This window comes from Pipra filicauda, unplaced genomic scaffold (genome assembly GCF_003945595.2).
Source record: "Pipra filicauda isolate LSUMZ 115617 unplaced genomic scaffold, ASM394559v2 scaffold184_size3518187_pilon, whole genome shotgun sequence".
Classification (NCBI taxonomy): Eukaryota; Metazoa; Chordata; class Aves; order Passeriformes; family Pipridae; genus Pipra; species Pipra filicauda.
In genome coordinates this window covers 2,651,747-2,673,893 of record NW_024104292.1, presented here as the reverse complement: position 1 = coordinate 2,673,893, position 22,147 = coordinate 2,651,747, and the positions used below count along the sequence as shown (strand labels likewise).

The 22,147-nt window shown below is 35.9% G+C and overlaps 1 protein-coding gene across 1 annotated transcript in view; it reads right to left on the bottom strand.

Moving 5' to 3' along the window:
* NBAS (NBAS subunit of NRZ tethering complex) overlaps positions 1–22,147 on the bottom strand; it is a 169,247-nt gene that overhangs the window by 121,907 nt on the left and 25,193 nt on the right. The window contains exons 15-25 of the mRNA XM_027750754.2: positions 21,800–22,057; positions 20,913–21,038; positions 19,627–19,778; positions 18,647–18,781; positions 18,301–18,379; positions 17,507–17,611; positions 17,013–17,149; positions 4,164–4,247; positions 3,375–3,528; positions 1,839–2,024; positions 899–1,072 (exon numbers count right to left, since the gene is read on the bottom strand). Of these exons, the coding sequence (XP_027606555.2) occupies positions 899–1,072; positions 1,839–2,024; positions 3,375–3,528; positions 4,164–4,247; positions 17,013–17,149; positions 17,507–17,611; positions 18,301–18,379; positions 18,647–18,781; positions 19,627–19,778; positions 20,913–21,038; positions 21,800–22,057 (1,590 nt within the window). The remainder of the gene's footprint in view (positions 1–898; positions 1,073–1,838; positions 2,025–3,374; positions 3,529–4,163; positions 4,248–17,012; positions 17,150–17,506; positions 17,612–18,300; positions 18,380–18,646; positions 18,782–19,626; positions 19,779–20,912; positions 21,039–21,799; positions 22,058–22,147) is intronic.

Here is a 22,147-nt window from a genome sequence, read left to right as displayed (position 1 = left end):
TTTTGAATATAAAAAGATGTGTACTCCAAGTAAGTAAATTGTCTCTAGGTGCAGTCAGAGTGCCCCTTGCTAAAAACCTGGTGAAGTCAAAACCTGAAACATAACTTGGATAGTTTCCTGCAGTGCAGACACTTGAAAGAATAGTGGTGTGCCATTATACCCTTCTGGAATTTGAAAAGCGAAGAGGGCAGAGGAAGGCAACTGCTGCAAACATTTGTCAGATTTGTTTAATATGCTCAACAGTATCAACACACAAAATAGCTGTGGTTCTGCTCCACTAGTTGATTTTTGTCCGTATACTCAGAAAGTTCAATAGCATGCAAAAATGTGCTTATGTGCTCTGGAAGAATTATTTAAACCACAGAAGCAGCATGAAACACTCATATGGAAGGCAACTTCAACCCTTACTCACTGAACGTTTCCCTCAATCTTAATGGTCCCCATTTTATTCTTTGGATTTCCCGTGGAAGGCGGGACACAGGGGAATTAATCTGCAATTTAATCCTAGTAAAATTCCTCAGGAAAGAAATATTAGTGAGATCATTAAACTCTTTCATATTCACCTTTTAAAACTGAATATGCCAGGAATTTACTTTGAACAGATTACCAGAAAATTACTTCAAAGAAGAATCAATACAATAACTTCTGTTCTACTAGGTCAAGATCATTTTTAGATTAGTTTGACAATCTCATCAAGGACAGTTTAGCTGCATTATAATGTATGGTATAAAACCTTTCACTTAATGTGTTCTAAAACATAACAAATTCTGAGTCCAAGAGGAAGAGAAAGATCAGAAAGACGATCTGATTTAAATGAACTAGCCCTATTTATGAACTTATCTCTTCAGGACAAGAATTTCCAAACAAACCAGTAGAATCATCAGGGCTCTACACTTACAGCAGGTTTTGAATTTTGAAATATCTTCAGAGGTAGAGTCAAGTCTTCCTTTGCCAGTGTTACTAAATATTCCTTAAAAAGTGAATTTGCAAGTCCAGGGGACTGATTTTCACAGCGGTGGAGAAAAGGGATCATCCATTGATAAACATTCTTCACATATTTTTCATCGGAGGACTGGAAAACACAATGAATTACAGAGAGGGGAAAAAAAGGAACAAATTCAGCTTCATTATCCAAAATAAGCAAAAAACAAACAGAATCTATTTTGATCACTGTAACTGAAACAGTATCTTCACCTATCACAAACAAGAGCTGAAGCCTGACATTCACCACCGCTGCACAGATCACTATACAATTAAGCACTGAAACAACCTTTCTGCTACCCAATGGCTTGGGGAAATTGAGCAGTACAGGGAGTAAAGCCCATTCCATGAGGAAAGCCCAGCTGTTTTCCTCCTGCCATTTCAATATGAGTGAAAGATCGTTTGCAAGCATGCCAGAGTAGGATTACTTTCATCAAGAATGCAAGACAGGAAAACTAATTATGAGTGATTACATAAATACTAGGAAAAAAACGAAAATCTTGAGTATTTTCCTCTAGAAATGCTTCAACTGAATTTCAGAGCCCTATTCAATCTCTAGCTATATTTTAAGCTTTCCAAGAGGTCTTTTTGTATTCTCAAATGCCACGGACAGGCTGACTACAGAACTGAAAAACACACATCTGCTGCAGAGGCAAATATTAAGATTTCTTGACAATATTTAAAGACACCAACACACAGTAAAGGAACGGTAAAAGTGTTAAAATTTTTGTTGAATTAAAGACAGAGGTTCATCAGAAAAATGTCAGCCACTAACAGTATCTTTATATATACAAGATTTATGGTAAACCGAGTTACAGGAAACCAAGGTATACTTATTAATTTATTTTGAAACTTACATTCTTCATTAACAGTCTCAGCTTCTCAATGTCTTTCATCTCTAGAAGTTCCTTTAGAGTCAAGGTTCGATCACCATCAGTCTCATAAACTACTGTCTCAAGAGTGATCAGATTGTCACAAAGCACCTGCAGACCAGGAATATTCCTCTCCATGCCAAGACGAACAAGAGACAGAGCACAGTCGACCTGAAAAAATAATAAAAAAACCTCACTGCTGAACAATTTTCATTTGCCAAAAACCAACGTCAATCTGTGCCCCATTTGTGTTTCTTTCCCTGTTGCTTAACAGGCAATTTTAAGTTCCTAGAAGCTTTTGTGGACTGTATATTCCTAAATAGCTTGCTCTTTTCAGCTTTATAAAGACCAAATGAAATGCTTAATCTTAGAGAATGATGTCATAAAAGGCTTTTGACCAAAATGCATCCCATGCACATAATTTAGAATATTATACCTTCTGGAGATCATAAAGAGAGATACATCACCTCATGTCACTGTATGGAATATGAAGGATTGCTCTAAGACAATTAGGTAACTGACATGTAATGTGACTTTTCTAGCTGATCATGATTTAATAATTTTAATTGTTGCATTTTATGTCACAGAAGATAATTACACCCTTTTTCCCTGGTGACTGAAACTACCTTTATATGAAAGGTTCTGTTTGGATTTCAAAGAATGCAATATTGGCTGTATGTATTCAGCAAGACAGACATAAGTGTGGAAGAGCAGAATGAAATTTAATTTCTACGTTCACAATTTAATTGATCCTTAGAAGTTGCCATACATACTGATAGGCTGTTAAGATCCCAGGCAACTATAATTGAAGAGCCTTGGAGGACTGAAAACTTGAAGAATGAAAGAACCCACCCATTAAAACTAACTCATAGTGATACTTCCAGTCAATCTCCTTTTCATGCAGTTCAATTGTCTTAAGAAGCACTAAAATACTGCAGCACATCAGTGATGAGCTCTGCTCTTACTTGCAATGCTTATCTTTACCACACAGAGTTTCACATACTTTTAACATACAAAGAAAATCAAGCAAAAATAAGCTGCATAGTAGCCCTACAGACACACAATAGAACTGCCAGGAATCAATCATGACAATACCACATATTGACATATGACAGTGACACATGACTGCCACATATCAATATACATGATGTAGTATCATGTGGCAGGTAATAAAATATGTTTCCCAACATCCTGTGCACAACTTCCCCCCCCTTAGTTGTAAACATGAAAATGTAATGGTAAACATTTTTCATGGATTACAAAAGAGCTACTATCTGCTATGGTAAACCCTGTGAAAGGGAATCTACTGGATTCCTATTCATTCTCATGGATTAATTATTTGGCTAAGTAAACTTTAGAGCAAGCATAAGTACACTGTAAAAAAAAATACTTCAAAAGCCATAATGAAGATTGAGACACAGTGTATATTGCTGACGGAAAAGTGTCCCATTAATATGCATTAAGAATATTAAGGATTTTGAGGCTGATCAGCCACCATCATTTCCTCACTGCTATTCTCACCTGCATTGCATATTTCTCAATTTCCTGTGCTCTGCTCAAATACCAATCAGTAACGAGATCCACTGAAAGGTCAGTAGTCCTGTACTTCAGTAATTCAGGTTGCATTTCATACAGAAACTCGCCTTCATCTTGCAAAATTGGTTCAATAATTATCCTTTAAAAAGAAAAAAAGGAAGTATATGTTTAAGTATATATTTGCTTGCATTTTTTTTTCCACATCAGTCTTTTTTCTAAAACTTCCAAAGGAAAATTATCAATCAACCTACCGCTACACAATAATTTAATGAGACTCAAATGCCAATCACACTGAGTGTTAGTTTTGTCAGAAAAGCAACTGGTAAGAGATTTCAAACAGCAGATAGATCATGAAGGAAAGAATCCTCTCTATTGAAGACACAGGTATGCCCCACCTCTGCTTTCCATCTGTTCCTCACACAGTGAAAGGCAGTTCTGTGATCCATTAATGCTGCTATGATAATGTTATGGCTGACAAGTAATGGGGTGGAAGGAAAAACAGATAAATAAATCAGGATCTCCAACAGTAATCTTCCACTGCTCACATGCACTTGCCAAAGTTACTCATTACAGAGGCACACTGCAGGTAACGCTGGAACATGAAACAGTGCTCAGTCAGTCTCACTAAGAAGGCTCAAAACACAAGTCAGTGAGTACAAAAAATAAGAAGCCAGTCTTACTGGGTATTTCCCACACTTTAAGAATTAGTAAGTAAATTATTTCTCTGAAATGTACATAAATATGGAGAAATATTTTTGCTTTTTATATACTTACCTGCATTCTGCTTTTTCACACCAGTCTTCTTCACGATGCTTCTGTTCATTCCAAGGAAGAATTTTCAATATCCCTTTCCTGTAACTGGTATAACAGAAAAGGGAAGCTTTACGTAATTTCATTTATTTTTAATTTTTTATGGCATTCAATTAATAGAATACACAGCATACACAAGTATTTCAGTGAATTCATAAGCGTGTCATTCCTTCACAGTATCAATTTTTTAAGATTTATTACTTCTTAATGCAGCTTTACAAGTGTGATTTGCCTCTATATTATCTGTACAAACACATATTCTACCTATACTATTAAAGATCCAATAAAAAACATTAATAAATTGATTTTCTTACTTATTATATCTTTAAAAAAAGGAAAAAAAACCCACTACACGCTTTCAGAATTTTTACCACTTCACACTAAGTATTCCAACTTCATGTGCTGTCAACAGAAGACTGAAATCAGTAAAAACCTACAAACTTTCACATCTTGAAAAGAAACCACAACTATTGTTCAAATTTTAGCACAAATCCTTGTACTGAAGCAAAAGAAGATATACCCTGTTGTACTGATCTTCTCAATTAAGTTTAACGTGGTTTTCTGACTACAACCTTCCACAGAGAAACATCCTCTAAATATTGAGGTTGATGAAGAAAAAAAAAATCTGCTTAGGATACAGATTAAGAACAGCATGGGCTATTATCTGAATGATTAGTTATGGCTTGCTACTGTAGGCTAACTGTTTAAACAGTATAAAACACGAAAAAAACACATCAAGCAATGAAGAACAAAAACTAAAGGGAAAGAAAAGAACCGTATAGGTTCTGGCACTTGCAGAAATAAGAAACAAACCATTTACAAAGTAGAGACATTAGAGTTGCAGCATACTGGAGCAATAAGCTGTTTTAAGTTTCACACATTTTCTTCTGACCTTGATAATAAACAGCAACAGCAATACTATGTGGACAATGTCTACCTATAAATTAAAAACTGACACAATCTTCTCATCCCTTGAAGAGCAGCACTGTAACTCAGCAGCTTCCAAAGAAACACAATTCCAACCAACATATCAATTTCACAATACAGGAAGAGTCAAAACAACAACTAAAAATCAGTGACTCCATCTCATTTAGCAACAGCCATTAAACTCATTGAGCAAAGCAAGACATGGCCACACTAACTGCCCTGCCCAGTACACACAGACATCTCACCCAGAAGGTCGGCCACTCTTTCCTTCCCTCCTCTATGCATCAACAAATAACACCCCGGGTTTTATCACAGTAATTCTGACACCCCCCCCAAATGATACATGCTGCAGAAAGCCAGCAGTAAACTGGTAGATTTGCAGGTTATAAAAGTCAAACAAAAGGAGGGGAGAAGATGGAAAACTGCTTATTCCTGTAGCAACACCTGCATTCAACTCCAGTTCAGCTGGACAAAACACTCTATAGTTCTTTTAATAATTAGGCACCATGTAATAACATCACTGAAAAATAATTAATAAAGAAAACTCCAAATTAACATTTATGGCATATGTACCAGGAATAGTCACTTTCCTCAAGTGACTTTATTCCTGGTAGATATGCCATAAATTTATTGAAAGATTCATCTTATTTATTGAAAGATTCATCTTAATTTTGAAAGATTCATCATCCGCCCATGAATTTGGGGGATTAGGGAGGCTGTTAGTTGTTTAAATCTTAGATAACAATTTACCAGTAATTTTAAATATTAATATTTAAAACTGAGTCCATAAACTAAATTAATACGGCCTTATTTCAAATATCATACATGAGGATGTTATTAGGGAAAGTTCAGTGCGTAGTGAAAGAGTTCTCTTTATCAGTTGAAACGTCGAATACCAAAAAAGCCAAAGTGTCCTTAATGCTGTCTTCCAAAATATAAAATCAAGACAGTACAAGCAGCACTTTATGACTCTCAATCAATAATGCTCTCTCTCCTTTTCTGTGTTCTATTTCACAGAAAAGAAAGCAGGACAAAATTTGCCCATGACAATTTCTTTTCTTAGTAAATTTTTCCCATTCACTTCCCAACAGGCTTAAGAAGACATTTCAAAGGGTGGATTGGTTCGTTGGTTGTTTAGACGGGGACAGGTCTGTGGAAAGACTGGGGGTAAAACTCAAGAAAAGTAGAAAGTTATAGATGTAGTTATAACAAGTACAGAAATTATAGGGGGAAATGCATTTGCTACTCCCTGGATGTGGTCAGCATGCCCAATTTCCCATACACAGTACATGCTAAGGGAACTAAGCGGAGGGTGGAGTGGAGCACTGTGGCCAGACTGTTTAAATCCTTGCAGAGGAAGGAACTCAGTAGTCCTTATTTGCTGATAAGCCACATCACAGCTGAAAACCAAGGGAGATAAAGGAAGATGTCTTGCTTTTGAATCAGCCCTGGCAAAATCACTTTCTTTGGACTGATGCATATCCCCATCCTAAGGTTATCTCAGATTCTACACTGTTACTCGACGCCAAGGTACCTCCATCCCTCACCAAGTAAAATGTATGATTGCAGTCACTCAAGATCAACTTAAACGTAAAGAAATAGCGTAAAAGTTAAGAATGGGGAGAAGTTAGGGCTGAACCTGTCTTCTCCCCCATAGGGACACTTATTGGGCAAGAACCATACTCTACATGCACTGAATGAATACCTCAAGCTAACTTTTGTTAGGGAGGACAGCTTGCCCATATACTGCTTTGAATATGTTTTTGCAGTCAGATACTATCACCAGCAATCCTCAAACCTTAACCTGCCCCAATTTTATTAATAAAGAGTGTTATTCCATGAACTGTTAGTGTGAGTCCTTCAAGGATGATGGCAGCTGCTGACAGTGGGTAACATACTTGAATAAAGGTGTGGAGCCCCAGGAGGGGTCTTTCCCTTTGGCCTGTGACCCTGAGCGTGTCAGTAAAACTGCCCTCTGATCTGCAGAACTACTCAGTGAAGAGTAGTGGGACACTGACAGACTGGTCAGGCACAAGGGTCTTGGACAGACTAATCAAACACAAAGGGTTTGAGGAAATCTCCCCTTTTCATGGAACTTTGGTTGGTTGGGGGTTTTTTTTGTTTGTTTTTGTTGTTCTTTTCAGAGGGGCTGGATGTTTTTTTAAATATTAACACACTTTCTAAATGGGGAAAACAAAAGAGAAAAGAGGTTTTATACAGTAAAGGACAGACAAAGGTTTCATTTCAGAAGCTGCTCCAAATGTCTGCAAAATTGTAGCAGAATTACTATGAAAAATAACATAAAAAGAGGAGATTTTCAGGTAACAACTCTAATTTCACATTACAGATAGCTTTTTATCCCAACATTAGCTCACATACTAATGCCTTAACTATTATTCTGTCTCCAAGATTAGTAATGTACTTTGTTGAAATTATTTGAAGTAATCAAGTCCTACAGGCCCATACTGTGTCTGAGATTATTTTTTTAATAGTAAAACAATAAAATAACAATTTTTTTTTTATAAACAACAGCTCCACTAAGAACATCCTGAATAGTACTGGGGAACCTATAAAACAAATTCAGTCCCTCTCTATCAGTCCCTCTCACTCACATCTTATTAAGACAACATATTGGTTGAGTCTCCATCCCTGGGGGGTATTAAAAGACATGCAGATGTGGTACTTAGGGACCTGGTTTAGAGGTGAATTTGGCTGTGTTAGGTTCAAATTTGGACTTGATCTTCAGGGTCTTTTCCAACATAAATGATCCCATTATTCTATTAAAGAGAACACAGACTGTGCTCCTACTCCTCTCTTCCAAAATTTGGCTTTTGCAAGTGTCTCTGACACACTGAACTAACTGACAGTGGTGCAACAGGGGAGACACATGACAAGTAAATATCAATCACCTACCCAGCCTGTATGCCCAACAGTTTCCAGAAAATGATCTGCATTTCCCTAAAAGTAGGTACTTTCTTTCCTATCCCTATAAACATAAAAAACACCTGGGTTTGCCCTTAAATTCCAACTGCTTTAAATATTTTTTAAAAAATACTTTACACTTTAGAATCCTTACCAAATAAGAGAAGTCATGAATTACATAAAGACACCATTAAAATATCTTCTCTAACGTCCCAGCCTTATAATAACTCAAATTGCAAATATACCACTTAAAAAAATAATTTTTGTTTAATTGAACAATTTAAGTTCCCAGGCTTTGCTCTCTGTGAAAGCTGTTTTGCTTCCCCTTTTCCCTGCTCTCCCCAAATCCACCAAGTGATGAAGCAATGTGTAACTCTGCCTCTTTCTATCTTACTCGACATGGTACAATTGAAAAAAAAGCTGAAAAGTACAGAGACAAGCAGTGTGAATGACAAACAGCAAGAAGTGTATAACATCCCTTTCATAAAAGCCAGAACAGACTGAAAAATCCTAAAAGAAAGAAACAATATGCCAAGGCTGATATCAAGTTGACAAGGCATACTGTTTTATGATTTCACTTAAATAGGAAATAGCATTTCACTGTTCTTACTTCCTATAACAGTGTAAGCTGATGAGACATGGCCTCGTTTACAGTAAACAGAAGATCTGTTTTATACAATATGCAGCTCAGCTGTTAACTACTTGCTGCATGGCATAAAAGACAAACCACCATGTCCTTTGGCTCAAAAATAGAATGAATTCCTGGAATAAAAAGTGTCATGGAAATTTCCTATGTCTAGAAAATATCTAACACAGGATATTTGAGCCATATATTATAGATGTAGTGTTATTTCTCACTTGAGAAACTTCAGGTAAATGTTGCAATGTGCAACCTGCATCATTTTTTTTCACTGACAACTGTCGTTGGCCATTTGCCTTCCGGCCAAATCTACTAAGACCAAACTCATGCTTCAGCACAAGGTTTTGCAGGAATGAAACCTACAGTCATCCAGGCACATCAAACCCAAAAGTGCTAAAAGCATACTTCAAACGGTTTTCATAAAAGCTTTTTAACAGACCTGACTGCAAAATACTAAAGAGGAAAAGATTTTTCATTTCATGGCAAAGAATCGTTATGCAGTGCAATCTTGACTGGAAAATGTCTGTGTATCTTTTTTCCCTTCTCACAGCAGAAAAAGTTAAGATTCAAAATATTTTAAGTCAGGTGTATAGATAAGCCACGGAAAATACTTTTTAAAGTATTTTCTGCTTTGGCTCCATTTGCCATTTTGAAAGTATTTGGGTTCACCACTGGAATAAGTTCAGAGAGGAATTTTATATTTTTAAAATCTCACCAAGAGTCAAGGTGCACTCAGAAACTGCCTCCTCTAAATGCTTAAAGAAAACACCACACAAAAAAAAAAGCTTACAAAATTTTTCATCCTAGTAGAAACCAGCAATTATGGAAAGATAGCCTAAACAGGCAAGTTTCTTACTGAGCTAAGATCACATATACAAAAAACCCCAGCAGAACCCACAGCACTCAGAGCTGACTCCTAATTTCATTCACCTTCTCAACAACACTAAAGAAATATGTAACTCTCTCCTTCCCCCCACAACTGCATCCAATTGTCCTTACTTTCTCTCCTCATTCTAAAAAGTTAAGAAAAACTCTTTGTATTTGAAATCAAATACAAGGACTGGAATAAACCAGTCTCAACACAAGCAAGGATGGCAGATCCCTGTACCCAAGTCCTTTATAAAAGTAAAGATTAAAACACTATATTTATCTCAACATTTATCACAGGTTTGTTCTTAACTAATATTTCTGTTTCAGCACAGATTATTTTTTTCTTCAAATTTCTATTATCAGTAATTTCAGTGACTCATGCAGAAACAGAGCAACAAAACTGGAAAAGTAGCTGTCAAAACAGAAGTAAGTCAGTTAAGAAGGATTTGGGGCATCAAAACACTATTGCAGTCTGCAAATCAAAAACATACATGCAGATAAGACAGAGAATAAAGACATACAGACATGAACACATATCTGAATTTAGGCAGACCTCCCATTTTTCTACCACATTTTTGTTTACAACTGTACAGCAAATCCAGCTCAACAGGGGCAAATCAGAACCTCCTCTCATGCCCTGTGCACACGACATTGTTCTAACTGGGCTGAAATGGTGAATTCAGCATGCACAGGTAGCTTGTCATATATGCAATGTACACTACTACTGCATCCAGAATTCATTCTGTCCTTATGCTACACAGCCTTGCAGGTTTGTTTTAGTCACTGAAATCCCACAGAGGTCAGAGATATGTGCAGGTTAAGTCTGCATTACTATGCAGCCGGCACTCACTCAAGATTCCAGACACGGGGTCAGATCATTGTAGTCACTGAAACAGGTGGCTTTCTTTTCCAACAGAAGGAAGCTCTCAGCTGTGCCATACCATAACTGCACACAAACATAAGGATGGCTTCGGGGCTTTTTTTTTTATTTTTTTCCTAAGCCACTGCTTCTCCCCCACCCTTTTATCCTTTTCCCTTTTCTTTTCAACAGTAGAATAAATATGATTGGAGCCCAGTAAATTGACTGATTATGGAGGTTTTCAACTCTATTTCTTCAAAAGGAGCTGACTTTTCCTGTATTGCTCTTTTCACTCTATTGTTTACATTGGCTTAGCAATTCTTTCCATTCTTTTCTTTATCAAAAGAGGTCCATGCTATTATAGTTTCTGTATCTTGCCAACTGCATTTATTGAAACCCGTAGATTATTTTTCTGTCCAAGGACAGGTTTTCAAAAGAGGAAGGTCTAATTCAGTTTTAAGGTCAGATTCCAATTCTCTCCATTACCAATAGCAACTGTGTGGGTTTTTTTTTCTTCAAGCAGTTCTTACAACAGGCCTGTCTCCAAGACTGATCTAGTTAAAAATTATTCTTTTTTTCTTTTTAGATCTTTGCCCTTGTAAACTTGTGCACATTGAATGCACAAGGCAATTTGCCCCAATGCATTTATGAAGCAGTATCTTTTTAGTGAAAGGCATTGACATTTTTAAGAGAAGGGCACTTAGTAAGTAGATGAATCTTTTTCTTTTATTTTTTTTTTAATCATCACATTGTCTGAAAAATTGTGTTATAAACAACTAATTCTGCATTTGAAAGTTGTTAAATAAATAAATAAAATAAATATCATTGTTTTAATTTCATTTAGTAACTCCTTTGTCCAAAGCCTGTATCTTCTCAGACAGCAATAAGGAAATCAATGCCACTTTCTGTTTGCTCTGCAATTCTTATGGCTCTAAAACAGTTTTGTTATGTCACAATTATTTCATAACTGAGGATGAAACATAAGAAACGCATCCCATATGTATCATCTCAAACAGCTGCAATATGTATTGCATTTTTCATATTGCATGAAAACATTCTTTTTTATTACTATAGTACCTGAACAGTGAATTAGTTAGTACAATTATGGAACTGATTACAATGCTTCAATATACTATGTGATACAGAAGTGGTGGGCAAAGAGAGAAGTGCTTCATTTTCCAGGTGTATCAACAGGATGTGGCAAATTCATCAAGATTGAAGTACAGCTGCTGCCTAAAACAGAGTGCCAAAAACATCACACATTTGGGGAAAACTGATCTGCATAAACCAGTGGAAAAGGTTTCCCACTGCTGCTTTTGGCTGCCACAGTTAACTACCCTTCAGAATTCCTGCTGTGCACACTGCGATGACAGGTCTTTTGAAGCAACTCTGCCACCAGAGGAGAAAGTTATAACTGATTTCACATAAACAAATCAAGCCATGTTTTAATGATGTGGTTAACCTTTAACAGAATTTGGGGAGGGGGAAACTTCGTTTTTTTTCTCCTAAACAACCTAGAACGATAACCTAAACATCAGAAAAGTCAACTAACATATACAACCACAGCTCAGAAGCTCACTATGGGTTTTTAACTTGTGTACAATTAAAACTGTGAAGCAGCAGCTTTCATAAAATCAAAATGAGCTGTTTTAAAGACACAGTTGAACTCCAAGTAAGATCAAAGCTATCTGCCACCAGATCATGAAAATACTACTTCAGAACTGCACCTTTATAAAGCATAATAAACGTTCCTGGGAGAAATTTTGTTCTAAACTCTGTAAAAAGGCAACAAACAAATGAGACAATGGCAGCAGTACACTTTCATGAGAAGACTGGGCAAGGCAAGTCAAACTCCAGCTCATGACTGTGTAGGCAAAAGACACATATGGTAGATGAAGTCAAGACAAGTCAGGCATTAAGAAGCCAGAAATACACAGAAAATCCTGTTAATGTTCTGTGGATATACAGCACAGGCGTAATTCAGCTCACATGCTACAGGAAGGTATGTGAAAGTTGCTACTGGCCTTCTTGAAACCTTCTCCATGCTGAACACACTCAGCTCTCTCAGCTGAATGACAGCTCAGCTCCAGCACAGCAGCTTCTGTGAAACTTTCTCCCTTCCTCCGTGACAGTTTGTGTTGCTCTCCACAGCTCCTTCATGGCTTCAAGTTCTCATTCTCCTCTTCAAAAACTCCCCAAGACTACCATCTATGTACTTTCACAGCTCACTGTCTGCAGCAGCCTCCTGGCTGCAGTGAGCTGTTCCTGCTGTTTTCCCAGATCCCGACATAAGCCATTTGCAGAAGAGTCTCTCTTCCTCCAAACCACTGCTTTAATTTTTAAATGGACGAGAACCTTTCCTGCTCTTCCCATAAGTCAATCCAGACAGGAACACAAGTGTCATCAAAACTTAATCTTTCTCTCAAAAATTATTTTTTCTACTTCACAGTACAAGGTAAGATCTAAGGGTTTTTTTTTTACCAAATACATCCTGAAAATAACATTAACTACATTGATCGCTCCACCTCTGAATTGTTTTTTCTTTTCCTTAGTGCAGAGAAAAATGATGTGCATATAAAACTTAAGCCTTCATTATTTTCACTGTAGCACTATACAAATGAATTGAAACAAACACAGAAAAAGAACTGACCATGGGATTAATTCTTTTAACATGAACACTTCTGAACTACACTAAAAACAAAAGCAGTGCTGCTTTAAAAGAAAAAAAAAATAATATAAAAAATGTGGACTATATATTAGTTCTGCAGACATTCAGTCATCAAACCTATTTACATGCACATATGAGGAAGAGAGAAGATGAAACTGTAGAAGTTTTATTGAAACTGCAGTGCCACAGGCAGTAACTAAAAACCTAGTTCAGGAGAAAATATCATTACAGAAAGGCAAAGCTAACTGCTTATGAACTCTTAGTAGTATTTATTCATTCATAGATGAAAGTCAACTGCATGGAAATTTCCAGGTTTTAAAAGCTTCACTAAGTTTTTAGGAGGTATTTCCATTCCCACTCCAGTTCATCAGGCAAATGGAGTTCATCCACAACTCCCCAGTAAAAATTCGCTTAATGTCACAACTGAAAACCAGTATTTGAGAAAGTTAAGAAGTAAAAACACAGCAACATATAAAAAGTTACTATCTTAGGGGGAAGACTTTTACTATGGCATAATGTGCAATATAGCAGACTTATGGTTGTTGAGGGAACCATACATTTGAAGTTCCAGACTTCTGTAAATTGAAAATGTGAGCAGTAATGTTACAACATAGCAGTTAAATGTAGTATAAAGGATAAGAAATTTTAAAAAAAAGGAAAAATACTCTGGTTATGTATTTACAACGCTGGTAAAACAGTATTTTCCTAGATCCCATTTAAAAACCTCAAGGCAATAGTCTTAACTATACATTAAGAACGCTGGCTATAGGTATTAAAATAAAGATTAAAACGAGCTACCATCCTCTTTGACTACCTAAACTTCAACCACCTTCATTCTAGTTGTCTTAACAGATGTAGTCTGCGCATCTGATGGATCTTTAAGAAGAACTATGAATCCTAATGACTTAGAGACACCAGACTCAGGACCCATCACTATAAAAGCAGATGAGAAATAATATGAAAAGAAATAGGAAAACGTCACAATTCCAATTCTGAAAAAACATATTACTTAGTAACGTCTGTCTGTCACAATACCAATTTGAAGCCAGCAAGTGGCTTCAAATTTGAAGCCAGCAAATTTAGAGCCACCAGTGTGTCTTAGTGTTTCAGATTCCTGTTGCAACTTAAGCTTCACTACAGAGGTCAGTAAGAAGAGGGATCAAACCTCTGTAAAAGGACTACAGCCCAACACTTCAACCCTTAGCCATCTTACCTGTGACTTTCATTAACTGATGATTATTCTCCACCAACCATAAAGAAACTGGCACTCTACATCTAATTTTTGATGTATGAGTCGGCATGATCAGCACTGCCCTCAGCTTTGTCATCTAAGCAGAACTCAGACAGCCAAGGACTCTGCATTGGGCACTATCCTGGTATTAGAATTATCAAAAATTATGCATACCCTGATGAACCCTAAATGAAATGTCCTCCTAAATTTCTGCTCAATTTTAGGATACTTTAACTCCCCAGCACACCATCTTAGCACTACAAAATCAGTAACCATCAGACAAAAAAAAAAATCACCTTCCACCTAATTTACCTATCCTGACAGAAAAAAATGGGCCCCTTATCCTGAGATCTCTGTAATTACAAGCTGCATAAGCTAAAGAGAAAGTAAGTGGTAATGCTGCCAAAATTTTTTCTACTAATTATACACTGGGGTTTTTATTTTTGTAATGTTTTTCATTTATTTAGAAATTTATTAACTGCAGTCAGTACTTACAACTTTTTAATGTTATGTGGGAATGAGTAAGTTGTATCATAACCTTGTTGAATCAATTTATGGCAAATTATGTCTACATATTGTCTTCTAATACAAAGAAAACTACATAGCACACTCATTTAAACCAGATTTCATAACAATAACGACATATCTACAAAATGTTAGTAATTCTATTCACTCTAATAATCCCCTTAAAAAACAAATGCTAGAACTAACAGGCCAGAAACGCACTTAAAATGACCAAGAACTCCAATTCTCTTTGATTCACGTGGACTCATGGACTTCACACGAAACAAGAACTGCCAGAAGCTGAAGCTCTCTGAACTGGTGGGGGAGGAGAGACCCATCCCATTCCAAAAAAACCTTTTTAAGGGAGTAAGAAAATTTTACTTTGCACAACATAAGTCTGTTTCATTAATATATTATTCTAATTAATAACTATTTTCATCAGTACATATGTAATTTTATTACATTAATAAAATAATGGTTATGGGAGTGAATTTAGCAGTGAGCAGTTCTGTAAGAGAGAAACAGTTTTTGAAAATGGTTAGATCACATATACAGTATATTTTTATATTTTTACAAGTATTTGGGATTTGTGTAGATAGGAGTTGATCTTATTCTCATTTTGTAGCTGTCCAAAGATAAACACTTCAGACACACAGTATTGTCTGTTCTGCAATCTTGAAAAAAAAAAAATGTGTGAACCTGCATATACTTGACTCTAGCACTGGAAAGTTCTGTCTGCTACAGGAATAAAGATTCAAACTATATACTTCCATTTTTCAACAGCAGACAAAACTAAGTTCTTAACCCATAACTTCACATCTTTACTACTAAATCACTAGTGAAATGTTTTATTTTAGCTGTCATTTTGCCTCTTGGTACATAAGTCAGTTTTGTAAACAAAGCATACAACAAAAACAAAATTTAAAAACAAGAACAAACAACTTTTTGGAAAGAAGGGGAACCTATTTATGACCAACAAAATACCATAAACACATTTAAGAAGACCGTTCTTCCCTATGCCTCACATTATAAATCTTATCAAAAGATAAAAAGTGGAATATATTTTACCAAATTCATAAACACTGCAGTAATTTCTCTTTATGGTCCTAACTGTTACCTTAAAGAAAAGGATAAAACAAGTGTTTTCATGCCTTAACTACACATGTTCCTAATACTACCAGCACATAAAAAGGGAAGCATCAGATATCATGAAATAAAGACCGCTCTTTCTTTTTAGAAAAGACAAAACTGTCAAGTATTATATGTTAGGAAAGAAGTCAGGGGAATAACTTGATGAAATGAAAAGCCCTATTCTACATAGAGAATTGACCGAATTGGACTGTTAAGACCTTGAAGTGAAAAACTTAACTATAATGTTGAAAGACTACCAAAAAAAAAAGTCTTTTAGCTACTTCAAAAATTTTCCCTCTGAAGTAAGGCTTCAAAGTCGTATTATAAAATACTGAATAATGAAATTTGCCAACTCTTTATGAGCACTGAACAGTATGTTTCAAAACTAATTTCACAATTGAAGTGTCTAAAAGAAACACTCTAGAAGCAAAAAATTCTTCTAATTAATATACAGAACATAATTATGATGTTTAAGGAAGACTCTCTTATGAAAAATGTACATAAAATTTACAGTAAACATTTTATGCTGAAATGAAACAGTAGGAAAAACTGGATTTAAACCTTTTCATAATTCTACCTTCAAAAGTTGAGTAAGAGTCAGTATCAAGAAAATTAATGATTCTGAAGTTACTGACTGCTTAAGTGTTAAATTATTTCTCAAAACAAATCCAGAAAAACATTATTTGTTTCCAGGGAGCTAAACACTTGTATTATTAATTTCCTACACTAGCTGTTATTACAAATCTATTAAAGTCCTGTATTTCATATGTGAAAATCTACGCAGTTTCAGGTCAGAAAAGTCCATGTTCCTGTTTACATATGTAATGGAGAGAACCTTTAAAATCCCTACCTTCCTGTTAATAATCAGAAGAGATCAAAAAGATTCCACAAATGGCACAAAGTAAAGCAGAAAATGAAGACTGGTCAAGTCCATATACACAAAGCTGCTCCCCTTGATTTCAGGTAATAACCAATAGCCAAGTGCCATATATGGAAACTAATTTGCATTTTAACCTAAAAATCAACTTTCTTTTAGTTAATATCGGTTGATGCATCCTTACCGAGCTTCAGGTAACAACACGGCATATTCATGTGGTGAAGTAGTCTCCGGAAAATTGGAGAGAATTGCCTGTCTGTGTGGAAGTAAAGCTGATCCATGGAAAGTGAACAAGATTTCCAGGGCTCTGACATTGCTTTCCTAAAGAACAAGACAGTAACTTGCAGAACCAGCCTAAGATTGATTTAGACTAAAAATGAGCAAGAAATGTAAACTTAGGTCATACAACAAAGATTTAATTTTTAAATTTTCTCTAGCAACAAATAAGCTCAGGATCACAGCTTTCATTTATTTAAAGTCACCTCCACCTCTTAAATTACCACTGAAATTCAGTTAAGTTCAAAGGAAGGGGGGAAAATACTTAAGTGCAAACAGCAATACCAAAATAACATTATATTCTAGCAAAATAAATATATTAATAATTAATAGAACTATACTAATAATATAACAACCACTAAATAGCATAATATAATAAAAATAAATTAATAATATTAATACCCGAGCATAAGTTCTTGCTGAAAGTACAATATTCTGATTTCTGAACTTCTTGAAGAATTCTCCATCATAATGCTGCTCAGCTGCATGAGGCCCTCCAAGGATTTCCTAAAAAGGAGCAAAACTGCTTTTTATGCACAATTTACAACAAGCATCAAAAAGACTACACATTTCTTTATCTTAGGATAAGTAAGTATGAGACATATGCTGAAAAGCATGCTGTTTTTTGTTTTAGTATGAAAAAAACAGATGCATGTTTGCTTGATAAGCTAAGACAACCCTGCCTTAGTTTAATTAGAGCTTAGACAGTATTAGTTGCAAAGAGATGCAGTAAAAGTCCTATGTGAGGGTGTGCAGTGCCAACTGCAAAGTTAAAATATAAAAACTTAGCAAAATACTGTTTGACAATCCAAAAACTTTCATTTTGGTAAGCTCCTGGAAGAAAAAGATTTGTTAGAGAATCTGAATTAAAATATGCCAATTCAACTGAGTAGGAAATCATAGTAATCCTGCATGAACTCCACATCCCATGTGACCAAATTCCCTGCAGACACAGGATGTTCAAAGCGGGTTTCTTCCCAACTACACCTCTCAAGACTAGAAGCCAGCCATTTGAAACAGTAAAGCAGGAGAAACAGTAGCTTGAACAGAGAATGTCTTACTTTTCTCCAGTGACAAACTATAGCATTTCAAGAAGACTATAAGCATTAATACTGCAATAGGTAACAAAAAAGATACGGTGATGTGATGAAAAAGTTATAGGAATACCCACAGATTGAGAACTCAAGAGAACTCACCTCATAGGTTTCAAGGCGATCAAGGTAAGTTAACAGCTTGAGTCTGCTACGGCAGAGTTCCTTCTGCTCCAGTGTTAGCCTGTGTTCAAAACAGGAATTTTCATGTTTGCAATTAATATTGTACATCATGTGCACATGAAGACCCAGGTTACACACTTCAATTACTTTGTGCACTGGAATATAGCAAGAAATTAAGTAAACCAAGAACTTTGACACAATATAATGCCCATTAAAATTTAAACCACTTTACTATTAGGAAGAACATGCACGAGGGTAATTACGTTCTTGCAACTGCGCGGTTATTATAAACCTGTAACTGAATAAAACAGTCTAACATTTCATTTACTTTGAGAAGTTTACTGATAATAGCAGTTCTTGACGCTTCTTGGCCTCTTTTTCCTTTCTAGTATCCATTTCTTCATCTGGTGACAAAAAGTCGTCATAGGGAACTTCAATGTCCACCTCCCCCGGTAAGATAAACCTGGAAGACAAAACCAACAATCTAACCAATGACGATGAAAAAACAACAAAAAGATATGATGAACTAATTTTGGAGAGACATACTAACACAGCTTTACGTTTATGACTAAACTAAAAATCTACACTTTTATAGAAAAATACTGAGTTTTGCTGTTGTAAACAAGCAGACACTCATCACAAGCCAACAAAAGGCATCACCTCTTGTTTCCACCCCCTCCCTAAACCAAACCAAAACCAAACTTGATGAAAGTTTATAAATTCCACAGGTAGAAGTGGGATTGGCAGCAGATCTACAGTAAACAATGGTAATAGATGACTGCAAAAAGAAAGAACAGCCTCTTCTATTTCTACCACCAAGAACAGAATATTGCGAACACAGTCTCCACTGTGTCTTGCTTCTGCTTGAGCATTACAGATCATTACAACAATTAAGACATACAACAAAAAGCATTGATAGGGCTAGTTGCAGCTTCCAGAAGTAGCAAGAGAAACAGATTCTCATAGAAAACAGTGATATCATTAAGTTCTCTAGGATGAAGAAGTTATAGGACAACCAGAGAAGAGAGAAAATGCAGTACAAAATAAATAGCAATTTCCCTTTTTATATTTTACATACACACAATAACATGTAACATTACATTTTACGTACATACAAAGATAAAATAAGAATAGGTACTTTGTGGACATCTTTAGAATAGCCTGATTCAAAGCATTACCTTTCTTTATGTCCTGCAAAAGCTTCTTAGCATTTTCACTAGTTGATTAAAAAAATTTAGCAAATTACTAGAAAATACTTTATACACCATTCTTTAAAATGAAAACAAACAAAAAATACTCTTCTCAAACCTGCCACCATCTTCTCCTTTCCCTATGGCCACAAGAGCCTCCAAGTCTGTGCCTTTCAAGCCATACTGAAGTAGCTTCTTAGCAGCATCTACATTCTCTGGAACTCTTTCCAAGCACTCATGAAGAACCCATGCACGTTTCTTAATTTTGCTCTATCCAAGAACAAGAATAAAGACATAATGTTATATAGTTCACTTCAAAGCAACAAAACCAGAGATGTTAAAGTCTTCTGATCTATTTCTTCCACTTAAGAAAATGATGAACTAAAGTTCATCTGATGACTGACAATGTAAGCCAACAAGAGAGATGAGAACGCAAAAAACATAATTCCCTCAGAGTGCATGTGACAGAAAAGGGCACAGACATACCAAATTATTTAGCAGAACTTTCAGAACAACTGAAGCAAAAGTTATTATATGTACTTCCTAATTAACATCACGCCTGCTTACAATAAATAAAATGTGATGGTTTGGAGGTAAAATGCAGTTTTTATAAACCAAGTGTATTCCACAATAGCACTAGATATTTTCAATATTATGCCAATAGAATTCTATGACAGAGAAGACACCAGCCTTACAAAATACATTGCCCTTATCTAATGATCTCCAGTAGACATTACAGACCACACAAAAAATGACTACTTGTAAAAATCTTATTTTGACATTCAATTAATATCTGACTTGAAAAAACAAAAATGAGCTTATATATCTCTTGTTCTCTTGGAATTCTTTTTCCTATAGCACCATTAGGTTGTGCGACTTTGACACCACTTGTCTGCTGAGTTAGAAGTCTTCCTTCCAAGACAAAAAACCCCCATGTTGGATTCTACTGAAAAGCTCCAGTTACAGGTAGCAGAGTTCACTGTAAATGTTATTAATCAGACTTTGCTACATAGCTACTGATACCAACTTCACCTTCCCAAATCATTCTCTAAAATATTTAGAAGTTATTTAAACGCTTTATATTTCCAGTTATTATTTGTCATTTGCCAGGCAGCAATCTACTGTTGCATGTGGGGGAAGAGATCACACTAGAGAAAGCATACTGCTATGAATGGAAGTTAGAAGATATTCCAAAAGACAGACTTTCAAGGTTTCCAGATCAGGTCTTCAGTTAAATTAACAAGATTGCTCTCTTTCACATGATACTAGAACTTGCAGGACAGTTCTCCAAACTGCCACCAATTTACACTGCATAAATTAGAACACAATTGAGAATTCAATTGCTGTGAAGATAACACAGTCACTCTGATAAGAAAGCCTAGAGGTCATAAACAACAAACCCACCAAATAGTCTTGAATGGAAGCAACATTAACAGCCGACTTCCTCCACTGTCTTTGGTACACAAGATCAGAATCAAGGCCATATGTTTGAGCTAAAGACAAAGCTTCCCCATATTCTTCATTATCGATCTAAAAAGCAAACACATGAAAATGAAAGTCATCTGATTTCCATATTAAACAATCAGTTAATTCCCTATGTTGAAACAAGCAGAGGGATAATTACTGTGGGCATGCTTAAGCAGGTAGGAAATAGACTGGTACAGGATACAGATAAGTAAGACTCAAATCTGATGGACACTGCTAGAAAATCAGAGATTTTCCCTCAAAAAGAAGGATGAAATTATTTGGGTATCCGTATGACATCAGCACTCCCTGGAAACTTTAACAACTAGAGTGGGCTGGTTTACCATGAGAACAACTGAAATGGCCTTGACAAAGCAGTCTCTACAACAACCATAAGGATGAAGAAGTATCTCTTCAGTAAGTGTGAGTCACAGCCCTAACTTGTATGTATGCCTAAAAAAAAATGGAAAACATTCACATCAGAGTGAAAGTTAACCTGTTCCCGGGCCAGTAACAAGCTAAACTGATTTCATTCAATACATTTGACAGGTTTTTCACTATTTGTAAACACTGACAGGAGTACAGCTCCAAGTCTGGCCAAGCCAATAATGCATAGTGTCTCTCAGTGACTTCCAAACATCATCTAATTTCAATTATTATAATGCTAGTTTTAAGCAATGATCCCTTTGATTAGGTGACACAGTACACTGTCAATTAAGAGACTCTTAGAAATAGTCTGTTAACATAGCAGGAAATAAAAGAAAAGTAAAAAGGTCTTTCTAAATAAAGTTGATTAAGAGATATAGGACCTTTCCTGCTATACTTACTTTTCTCTGGTACAGTTCCTCTGGAGTCGTGGATCTCAAACTGACAAGACGGAAATTTTTTGTAATAGTACGTGGTCGTTTACGTGGAGGAGCAAATCGTTCCATTTCTGTCACAAAGTACAGGCCTTGCTTCAGGTAGCTGAAGTATCTGTCCTTAGCAGAAGTTTCATCATCTGAGTCAGAGTCATCTTCTCCCTCATCTTCATCACCAGGCCTGCTCTCCAAGCGTAATCTTTTTGGAACAAGTTTTATCTCACACTGCACAGAAAATACGAACGAGAAGCATTCACCTAGTACACTTGAACTAGTTTGGTGAGGACTGAATACATCTCCACTTCCAATACTCCA